Source organism: Typopeltis vanoorti, chromosome 4 (assembly GCF_054136105.1).
Source record: "Typopeltis vanoorti isolate ZY-2024b chromosome 4, IOZ_Tvanoo_1.0, whole genome shotgun sequence".
Lineage (NCBI taxonomy): Eukaryota > Metazoa > Arthropoda > Arachnida > Uropygi > Thelyphonidae > Typopeltis > Typopeltis vanoorti.
Window position 1 is genome coordinate 45073167 of NC_143552.1, and position 12344 is coordinate 45085510.

Genomic DNA, 12344 nt, shown 5'->3' on the forward strand with positions numbered 1-12344 from the left:
TTCCCCAAAATTTTCCATGGTATTTCAAAGGTGGATGACATAAGTTATTTATTATTAGTGGAGAGGTTTCCAGTCACCTGGAAACCTCTCCACTAATAGGCTGACTGTTAAAGGTTTTTTTCCATTACTCAAATCATTAAATCTGAAAATTGGACAGTAATTTTATGGTACAGATTTGATGCCTTTCTTGGGAATGGGCATCAATTGTTAGATCCAATCTACAGGTCAGCTACCAAGGGAATAGAACAGAATAAAATAAAAAAAAGCAACACAGAACATTCAAAACATAAAACTTTCAAACAAGTGGAGAAAAACCAGGAGACTTTTTTTTTTAGGGTACTGTTTTCAGAAGATTATTCTAATCTCTCTCTCTCTCTATCTATCTCTCTGAGGGGAAAAAAAATCACACTGAAAGTTTGTTTTATTTGGATTTACGGCTGATGCAACTCTAGCTATGAGACCAGTGTCGTTGTGTCTGTTAATTGCGTGTATTTTAATGGCCAGTTTTCCTGCTTTGAGGGATTAAAAAAAAACAAGTTTCCAGGAGGAAAAATCCTGCCACATCCATAAGAGACCGACTAACTCACCTTCAGTTGAAAAGCCATGATAAAGCTTCTTTTGCACCCTTGATGGGATTTGAACCCAGGTCTTTCCAACCAAAGAGTATCATTGAAACCGACTGAGCTAGCTATGGAGGATCTACACTGAAAGTTGCATATCTGGAATGGTACAAAGAAGTTTACCAAGATTTTCTTGCAATCAACCAAGATTTTCATGCAAGAACTGAAGGAAAAGCTTGACTCCCTCCAGGCACACCTGGAATCTTTTGAAGTCATTACCATTAGGTTTGATCCAACATACTCACTAGTGGCTGATGTGCAGAATAACCTCTTTAAAGCCATACTCTCAAAAAAGAAGAAATGTTAGTCTCAACATGATGTTTGACATGATGTAAACATCATTCTTAATGCAAGGTGGAATAAATGTGAAAATAATAACTGAGACTTTGCTGTTGAGTCTGAACATGGTTTTTGGTCACATCATATTTCAATAAGCAAAGTGATAGCATCACACTAGATGATTAAAAACTCATTTAACACTTAGTGTTGAAAAGTACTACAGAAGATTGGCCCTTCCTAAATGTAAATTCAGTTCCTAAATAGTTTCTTTCAGTCTGAGGGCTTCATGCCTTTGGCCAGGGAGGAAAGGGCAATATAAACAGGACTACTAACAGGCCAATCAATGTGAAGGTGTAGGCAAAGAATTTGGTTGTTGTAAACTAGGCTTACCAAAAATTGGCATATTCCACACACACAGTCCCCTTTTAGGTTCAGTGTAATAGTCTTCAAGCAGCTTGTTTTTTTATTTTTTTTTATTTGATTTGAAAGGTGTTGTGTTATATATCCATTAAAAAATTGCAATGTCTTGGTTAAACAATGTTTTACAAAAATAGATAAATGCTATAAAATGAAGCCTGCTTACAAATTAAAAAAGAGATTTACTTACCATCACAAATAACTTCTAATGAAGGCACAAAATACTGATCACAAACAACTGTTAGACCCAAAAACATATAAAGTGAGACCAAAATATGAATTATTAGGCCACCCATTCTTCTAGTTTTGAAGTTCATCAAAGGGCGAAAAAACTGCTCTATTGCAGCTGGCGTACAATTCGGTGATGATCTATTTCCCATGGATATTGTCTGTTCTTGAATTAAGAAAACTATTTTTAAAATTTATTTCAGAGAAATATTCTTCTTGAGCAAAATAGAATACAATAAAATTTTAACTGCTCAAATGTAGCAATAAATTTCTGATTACCATCCAATTTAAATTATATCTCACTACTAACACAGAGTATTAAATAAAATACAAAAAGTGCAATTATTAAGAAACCTTGATATACATGGTGAATCAAAGTCAGCTTTGATTCACTATGTTTATCAGATTCTACTGATTATCATGAAGTTTATCAGATTCTACTGATAAACTTCGTATATATAAAGAACAGAAAAGTGATTATATATATGAAGTTTATCAGATTCTACTGATAAACTTGCATATATATAAAGAACAGAAAAGTGAACTACATATTAAAAGTAAATTGATTCAGAAAAACATTCAGATTTAAATAGTTTTAGTAGGTTGTGCTTATACTATGATTTTCACTTACTGAAGCTGCTTAAGTTATAATGCTAGCCTCCATAACTCAGCTGATGCTACTGGTTTGAAGCACCTTGATTAAAACCCTGTCTAGTATGCTTTTTTCAGTTGAAAGTGATTTAGCCATTCTCATATGGAGGTGGCAAGATATTATTATTAGACTTCTATGGAGTCAAAAGACTCATGAAGACTTATGAAAAATCTCCTCCACATTATCTGGAAACAACTTCTCACCAACTTATACATCTCAATCATACCCTCTCTTCTTCTATTCACAAGGCTCTGCAATTTGCAATCCCTCAATTTGTCTATATATTCCACATTCCAGAGATCTGACACTGCCTTAGTGAATCTTCTCTCGATCCTCTCTAAGATATCTTCATCCCCTCATCCCCTTCATCCCAATAATGGTTTCAAAACAAGACATCTTCTGAGAGGTTCTTTGGGACATCTGACAATAACTATATTACAAGGGAAAGTTGAGGGGAAGAGAAGACGTGGAAGACCAACTAGAGAGTGGTTTAATGACATCGTGGAATGGACTGGTTTAAGAATGATGGAAGCGACAGACAGAGAGAAATGGAGAAGAGCTGCTCGTTTGCTGCAACCCTCTCGCTAGAGGATGCTACCGGATGACGATGAATCTCTTATCCATTCCAATGTAGTTAACAGCTTGTCATGTGGCAATCTATCAAAAGCCTTTAAAAAAAAATCCAAGTACACCACTGAATACGTGCCTTTCTCTTATTCACTGAATTTGTCACCTTATTGCAGTACATAATCAAGATTGCTACAGCATATCCTTCTCTTAACAAATCCAATCTGACCATCTTAAAGAATACTGCTATTATCAAACCAATTCTGAATTGGTTTGATAATAGCAGTATTCTTCAAGCCCTCACCAACCTTTCTGACACTTTAACCACAACCACAGATATAATTTGTAGCCTTGGTTTTACCTCCACCCTTTGTGAAGTGGAAGAGTTTTTTTTTTTCCCCACTTTCCACTGCTTTAGAACTCACCCTATTGCAAGAGTCATATTAAACAGGTGTGCAAAGGCATTGTACTGCCTTATTAACAAGTTTAATAATTAGTTCCTTATGTACCTCCTGCTTAGTCACTTTCAGTCTCTTCTCTTCCTTACTTTGTACACTCAAGCTTCTTTTGATGTCACATTGATAAGGCTGAAATAATTTGATAAACTATCCATTAAATACCTTGAACTATATCCTCTTCAACAGTTGCATTGTGTATAGATGGTGGGATTGACTAGTATGGATTATGGAGTGGTATACCTCCTGCAATGAGTCCTAAAGGTATCAGGTATATAATAATACTTCATGACATTTCTACAGTATGAACATATCAAGTTCATACCAAAGATATAATCTGTTATAGTCTGACCACAGAAGCGAGAGCTGTCGTTGGCAGGCTGCCAAGAAGAGTCAATTCATTTTAAAGGGGAGAAAGAAATAAGGCAATGTACGAATGGATCACCAACACCACGTGCTTTATACATAAAATTTTCCAACTGTTATACAAGCAAAATAGTTATCACTTTAAAAACTACAATGATCATAAAAGAGAAGTTAATTTTCCGACATGTAATAATTAAAAACTCATCCCACAATATGGATTGATTACCCTATAATCGGAATGGATTCTCCTTCTTTTGACATGGCAAGAAATGTCGAAGGGTCTTGCATCTGTGGGCTTACTATAGTCTTATACATCTTTTTTATAATACTAACAGTTTATACCAAGACTGCTATCACCGACCTTTCACTATAACACTGTTATAACTAACTCACTCATTATAAAAAACTACCAAAACTTCCTGACTGAAACTCATTAGTCACTATGTAAATCTAAAGAAAATTTACTATAGAACCATTCATGTGGACCATGAGAATTTCCAACTGTATTCAAACATTAAAATGTTCAAAGTTATCAGTTAGATTCATGCTTAAAGAAAAAATCTCGTTTATTGTAATAATTAAAAATTGTTTACTTAAGTACAAAATCAGCATTCATATACATTCTGCTGTGTGGATTTTAAAAAGAATGTGGTTTAGCATTTTATCCATCAAGATTGGCAATTTTATTAAACATTTAATCAAGAAATACAAAATATTCATATTATAAGTGGAGGTTTCTTTGATTTAGAAGTTCATAAGGCATATTCTGGTAATTGGACCACATTTTTTTTATTAAGCTAAAAACACAATAAAGAAATAAAACCTGACAAGTTTCGTAAGTTGTTTAACTTACAACTTCAGGGATAAAAGGTAACTGAAAGTTAAAACAACAAAAAAGAGAAATTAATAGTTCATACTATACAGTTGTAGCCGTCTGACTGTTTATAAAATTAAAAAATCAGAATGCAGATTCAAAGCAGTGCTAAGTTTAAACAGTGAACAACAGAACGTGGCTGGATGATGCCACATTCTGTTGTTCACGATCATAATGTCCGAGGTCTGACTGAGATATATATATATTTTTTTTATATAAAAGCTTACCAAACTTGATGTAGAATTAAGTCTTGGTTTTTATTGCATTGTGTTGGAATTCTAAGCACATTTGCAGCTTCTTTAAATTTCCTTATGTAACAGTTTTTTTCTATATAAGACATCTTTGTTTTCTGCCAGAGTACATTGTGGCTGGTGGAAGTGGTATGGAAAGCTAGACCTGATTTGTGTTCTCTTCTGTTTTGTACATCCTTTTGGTGCTTGTTCATGCATATTTCCCCAGATCTTCCTGTCTGTCCTAAGTAGCAGATGCCACAAGAACAATAAATTTTATAAACACCTGGTTTTTTTAAAGGATGATATGGAGGTTTCGGTGGATATAGAAATCTTGAAATTTTTTCCAGCAGCAGAAAGGCTACTTTGATGTTATATTTGTTTAGTAATTTAGCCATCTTGTCTGTAACATTCTTGATATATGGAAGCGTGATGGCGTTTTTGAAATCTTGTTTCTGTGGGATGCTTGTAGGAGTTGTGTGGAGGATTTTTTTGATAGTCTTGGGTTCATAACCTTTTTTTTTTTTTTTGAGGATCTGTGTTAAATATTCCAATTCTTCATTTCTCTGTTTTTCTGTGCTGGAAATATTATAAGCTCTGTCCCTCAGGGTTTTTATTAGACCTATTTTTTGTGAAGGGTGGTGGTGTAAGACCGCATTAAGAAATCTTCCTGTGTTGGTGGGTTTTCTATATATTGAGAAAGAAAGTTTATCTTTTTCATCGACTTCTAATAGGATATCAAGAAAAGGAAGTTTTCTAAGTTCTTCTTGTTCTAAAGTAAATTTTATATTCTTATGTAAATTATTCAGGTAATTTTTGAAAGCAAATGAGTTCATCTGTTGTTCTTGGCCAAATGATGAAAATGTCGTCTACATAGCATAGTCAAATTTTTGGTTTTTTATGATAATTGATTAAAGCATTATTTTCAAAATGTTCCATAAATGCAGCCTCACACCACCCACCCTATGCAAAAAATAGGTCTAATAAAAACCCTGAGGGACAGAGCTTATAATATTTCCTGCACAGAAAAACAGAGAAATGAAGAATTGAAATATTTAACACAGATTCTCAAAAAAAAATGGTTATGAACCCAAGACTATCGAAAAAATCCTCCACACACCTCCTACAAGCATCCCACAGAAATAAGATTTCAAAAAAGCCATCACACTTCCATATATCAAGAATGTTACAGACAAGATGGTCAAATTACTAAACAAATATAACATCAAAGTAGCCTTTCTGCTGCTGGAAAAAATTTCAAGATTTCTATATCCCCCGAAACCTCCACATCATAATTTAAATAAACCAGGTGTTTATAAAATTTATTGTTCTTGCGGCATCTGCTACGTAGGACAGACAAGAAGATCTGGGGAAATACGCATGAACGAACACCAAAAGGATGTACAAAACAGAAGAGAACACAAATCAGGTCTAGCTTTCCATACCACTTCCACCGGCCACAATGTACTCTGGCAGAAAACAAACATGTCGTACATAGAAAAAAAAAACTGTTACATAAGGAAATTTAAAGAAGCTGCAAACATGCTTAGAATTCCAACACAATGCAATAAAAATCAGGGATTAATTCTACACCAAGTTTGGTCAGCTTTAATAAAATTATACTTCAATGAGACCTTGGACATTATGATCGTGAACAACAGAACGTGGCATCATCCAGCATTGTTTAAACTTAGCACTGCTTTGAATCTGTATTCTGATTTTTTAATTTTAAACAGTCAGACAGCTACAACTATACTGTATAGTATGAACTATTAATTTCTCTTTTTTGTTGTTTTAACTTTCAGTTACCTTTTACCCCTGATGATGTAAGTCAAATGACTTATGAAAGTTGTCGGGTTTTATTTCTTTATTGTGCTTTTAGCTTAATAAAAAAAAATGTGGTCCAATTACCGGAATATGCCTTATATTCATATTCATCGGCCCATCAAGGCATATGTTCACATTCACTGAAAAAATAATGTTTTAACATGTTCATTGCCAATCAAGCGATATCGCGTGATGCGAGTTCGCTTGATTGGCAATGAACGTCGCTAACTAAATAAAAAAATAAAAAAAAAATTTGGCCACCACACAAAATTCCAATTTTCAGCTTGGCAACGGACGATATCGCGTGATGGGAGTTCTCACCGGTCGGCTGATCACGCGTTATCACGTGGACGTCGCTAACTAAATGAAAAATAAATAAAACAAATTTGGCCACCGCATGAAATTCCAATTTTCAGCTTGGCAATGAAAGTGTTAATGATGATAAATAACATCAAGCATGCAGAAGATGATCTTGGCTGAAATTCACTTAGAAAAAGTACTCCCTACAACTTAGTAAAATCTTTTGTTATGAATGTTAGCATCTCTGGATAAAATGTTTGTGAAATCCTTTAGTTTAAGTAATTCACATTATCCAGCGTGAAACCATCATCCTGCTTTTTTTTGGAGACTTGAAGCAGTGAAAAAAAAAAAGATTATATTTGGTCATGACATACTCTCTTGAAATACTACTTTTGAAAGTTTGACTGGCTGGATCTGACCTTGCATTAGTGAGGTAACTAACAATCTGACAATAAACTAAGAAATAAAGGTCTGTGTTATTTTAATAATAATCACTGGCAAGTATGGCCAATAGTCATCCTGTGGTAAATGCATGAACTGAATGCTTTTAGATTCTTAATGTAGGACGATGATGACAAACACCTCTAAATCAGAATCTGTGTAGCCATTGCAATGATACCATTCATGCCTCACGGGTTGAAGGCAGCACTAGCCAGAGTGGCTTTTGTACTGTTATGGTGCAACTGTTCTGGTGATGAGGCCACTAGAATGGAAGCATTAAGGCAGCTACTGAGACTATGTGGCTGTTGCTTTCTAAATCCATCATTCAGGTGTGACATGTGAGCACCAAATTGTCCACAGATGACTTGGGTATTAGTCTGGGTGTCATGCTTAGAAGAGCATCCACCATACTGAGATCTACTGAGACTCATCCACTGAGTGGGAGGGGTCTCCACCCAAGACTGAACTGATAAGCTTAATTATAGACTAATAGGCTTAAGGACTTGGTGTTTGCAAGGTTATGAACAATCTGGCAATAATCTTAACAATACAGGTCTATGTTATTACGAATAATAAGTAGTGGCAAGTATGTCTAATAGTCATACTGTAATGAATGCACAAATTGAACGCATTTAGATTCATGTACCATAAGAACTGAGGGCTTCAGCTCTTAATGTGGGATAATGACTAACTGCCTTTAAGGCAGAATTTCATCTAGCCACTACAATGATGCCATTCATGCTTTGCACGTTGAAAAGCAGCGCTAACCAGGATTGCTTTCATACTGTTATGGTGCAATCGCTCTGGCAATGAGGCCACTAGAATGGAAGCATCAAGGAAGCCATTGAGACCATGTAGCTGCTACTTCCTATGACACACCATAGGATGCGTGTCTGCAGACAACCTAGGTACTGGTCTTGGTATTGTAGCATTTAAAAAATATATATATTACAATTTTGTATTTTTCTGACTTAAACAGCACCACAACTAGAATATGGATGGCTACTTTTTCAAATTTACCAAACAAATTTTGAAATCTGCTTTTGATCACCTGGTCAAAAGCAGATTCACCTGGCTCAAGGTTTTCTTTCTCATCAGTAACATTCATCCACAGTATTTACCACTCTCTAAATTCTGAAAACCACTCTGACCTCTTTACCTTTCTATTCATGAAGCTAAACCTTATGCTCCAGCTATCCAAACAGTGAAGTCATCTTCCTAAGTGACCTACTATCCACAACTCTCACTGGCTCCCCTTTTCCAACATCACTAATCAAGATGGATGTGATGTGGAAGTTTTTGCTGTAAGCAATGACCCAACACAAATTGACAATCAACCTACCTGAATTCCTGATAACTACTCACTCACTCACTCTCAGTGAGAGGGTGAGAGGGGGGAACCCATGGCAGTTCCCTCTATCTGCTTGTAGATTTTGTTGTTCCAAGAGAACAACATTAACTCTGGATATTTCTCTTGGAACAACAAAATCTACAAGCAGATAGAGGGAACTGCCATGGGTTCCCCCCTCTCACCCCCCCCCCTTGCCAATTTCTATATGGAAGATTTCGAAAAACGAGCCATAGACTCAGCCCCACTCAAACCTTCTATCTGGCTAAGATATGTAGATGATGTGTTCTCTATTTGGCCTCATGGCCCAGACATGTTAGACTCCTTCCTCAGTCATCTCAATAGTCTACATCCAAGAATCCAGTTCACTATGGAAAAGGAAAAGAACAATTGTTTACCCTTCCTAGACACCTTAGTCACACGCCTGCCTAATGATACACTTACCTTCACCGTATACAGAAAACCCACACACACAGGCAGATACATTCACAAACTCTCCCACCACCACCCCTCTCAACAATATGGCATTATTAAAACTCTTACCAAGAGAGCCCACAATCTTTGTTCCAGTGGAACCGCCCTCACTAATGAGCTTAACCACATACACAGCACTTTCCTCTCTAATGGCTACAGTGATCACAGTATCAAAAAAATAATCAACTCCTCCCCCATTCCCCTTCCTTCTCGTCAACAAGATTTTAAAAATGCCATCACCATACCTTACATCCGTGGCACTTCTGAAAAAATAGCCAAGATACTAAAACAGTACAATCTACACACAGCATATAAGCCCCACCGCAAACTGGCTACCCTTATCCGTTCTACGAAAGATCAGCTCCCTCCTCTCTCTCTGCCTGGAGTTTACAAAGTACCCTGTTCCTGTAAGCTGGCGTACTTTGGACAGACAGGCAGATCAGCATCCATCCGTCTAGAGGAACACAAGTCTTACATCTTCAAACACAACTATGGCCATTCAGGCTTGGCTAACCATGCTTTGGACACCACCCACAGAGTATCATGGAAAAAAACCACCATGCTCCACCACAGCAAATTCAAGAAAGAGAGACTTTTCTTAGAAGCAGCAGCAGCTCTCAAAAACCAACCAAATCTCAATAAATATGGCTGCATTAAGCTTCCAAAGATTTGGGAAACACTCATCACCAGAGTTCCCACCTTACATTCCAGGCCACCTACTACTGCCCTTAGAGGGCGCTCTACCTAGATAGGACTTTAGTGTCACCCACGTGGTTGGGCTTAGTATTGTTTGTTATTTGTGCATATGTTACATTAATTGATTTTGTAATCCCGTAGATGTCCTAGTGACTAGGACGAAATATAGGAGTATTAAATTCTATTTTAATTCTTTGTGAGTGTTGTAAAAAATCCATTAAGCCTCCAACATGTTGGCAAAACATGTCAGAGGAATACTAAACAACTTTGGTACTAAAAAGTCTTTGATTTCCAATGGCAACTTTCCAGCAGTACTCAAATGTTGTGTTCTGGAGCTAACATTCATCTGTTATCCTTTCTACAATCTGTACTCAGCTGGAACTTATCTCAATGAATGGAAGCATGCATATATCTAACCTATTCCAAAAAAAAAAAGGGAAGATGAAAGTATTCCACCCAACTGCAAACTAATCCCCATCACCTCAAACTGCTCCAAAGTAATGGAGAAAATCCTCAACAGTCAACTTCTCCACTACTTAGAGACCCACAACATTAATCACTTGTAAGGATCCCACCAATCTATGGAGACTGGTGTCATATATGGAAATTTGATGCTTACAGGCATGCAGAGTAGAATGCCAGAAGAGTGCTTGCCTGGAGGAATACTAGAGAGTGTAGTAATGGAAATGGAATGAGGTGAAAATGTAGAGATGACATGAATGGTTGATAAAAATCATATAACAAGAGATTTGCTGCATGATTCAAGATGGCAAGGATAGTGCAGCAGAAATGTGTTAGAGGGAAGATATGGAGTGTGTTGCTTCAGAAATTATAATGCAGAGTGGAGGAGAAGAGCAGTGATAATGAAAGAGATGATAGTAAGAATGTGTAGGAAGATAAACCTTGAATGTGTGTGTGGAGTACATTTGAGGAGGGAAAGAATATCGTGTTTCAGGGCTAACACCAATCCTTTACCAAATATGAACATTAGGAATGGGTCTAGGAATAGAATATGTTGAAGAAATGCTTGTGAACTCTTGCTTGGAGTGGTTTTGACATATAATAGAAATGAATTTATAAAGAATACCAAGAAGGAGAATGCATGAAATGGAATTTGAGGAGAAGAGGAAGACCACAGAAAAGGTAGAGACCAGATAAGAGAAGATCTAGAGAAAAGAAACTTGAACTAGAACAGAATTTACAAAGAACAAATTTGGGAAGGTCGATTCCCAAATTCTGAAACGTCTCCTTTTCCTTTCCATGGTCTGACTATTGTTGCTTCTGCTCCTGATCCAACACCTGATCTGAGCAAGTCATTGAAATTACTCTTGAATAAAAGACTTCGTTCCCCCATCATCCCAAAATTCTTGTCCACTTTCCAAAAGCCCTAATTCAACGTAAGAAAAGAACACAGTTTACTGCACATGGCTTACAACAAGAATCTCCACTTCATACTCAGCCTATGCTGACACATGCATTAAATGCTAAACTACCATCAGCAAATCTAAAGTTGACTTCATAAAGGCCAAAAGCAGAAACTCATCTCCTGTCTGAATGGAAGTCATGCCTTCTGGTCACTTCAGACTATCAGATGCAACTTCTGCATATCTGTGCTCCCAACTCTCTCTTTAATCCATTTGGTGTCATTACTACAGTACCTAAAAATAAAGCTGACCTCCTGATATCAATATTTTCTCCGACTCCTATTAGATGACCATGAACAAATCCTCTTACCATATCAGAAACTCAATACCACCTGTCTCCTGTGGTTTTTTAGGTAAAAAGACATCCAAAAAATTTAACCCTGACACAGAGCAGTCTTCTGGTTCTGATGGCACCTCCTCTCCAACTGTACTCAAATGTTGTATTCCAGAGCTAATGACTACCTTTTATTGTCTATACAATCTTCTATACTCAGATAGCACTTATCCCAATGCATGAAAGAAAGTAAGAGGATGGTCAGAAAAGTTCTCGGCCTCAACCATAGATGGCAACACTATCGGCAAGATTTTTTTTCCTAAGTTGGTACACATGTCATAAGCATCCATGTGAAACTGCAAGTCATTCTATCAAGTAGTTTGTTTTATACAGCTGTCTGATGCAAAAATGTTGTCTGTATCTCTTGAAATGGATAAAATTCTTTGTAAAAGAAGGTTTAACGCCAAAAGAAAATTCATTCGAAGTTCATAAAAGTTTATGGGCACTCTTCTCCTTCATTTTCGACAATTAAGAAATGGGCTGCCAAGTTTAAACGTGGTCATACCAGCCTTGAAGATGATCCACCTGAAGGATGTCCAAAAAGTGTAACACCAGAGAAATCATCGATCAAGTGGACTATATGGTACTGGATGACAAGCAAGTCAAAGTGTGTGAAATTGCTGAGCCTATAGGCATTTCAAAAGAACATGTAGGATATATTTTGCATAAAGAATTGCAAATGAAAAAGCTATGCGCAAGATGGGTGCTACAGCAGATCAAAAACGCACTCGCATGAAAATCTCTGAACAGTGTTTGGAGCATCTTAACAACAATAAAACTGATTTTGTGCATTGATTTATTACTATGGATGA

At 36.5% G+C, this 12344-nt stretch overlaps 1 protein-coding gene across 1 annotated transcript in view; it reads right to left on the reverse strand.

Annotated features, from left to right (window-relative positions):
- LOC150107271 (putative sodium/potassium/calcium exchanger CG1090) overlaps nt 1–12344 on the reverse strand; it is a 197313-nt gene that overhangs the window by 174464 nt on the left and 10505 nt on the right. Inside the window, exon 2 of the mRNA XM_090391766.1 lies at nt 1507–1710. Within this exon, the coding sequence (XP_090247892.1) occupies nt 1507–1710 (204 nt within the window). The remainder of the gene's footprint in view (nt 1–1506; nt 1711–12344) is intronic.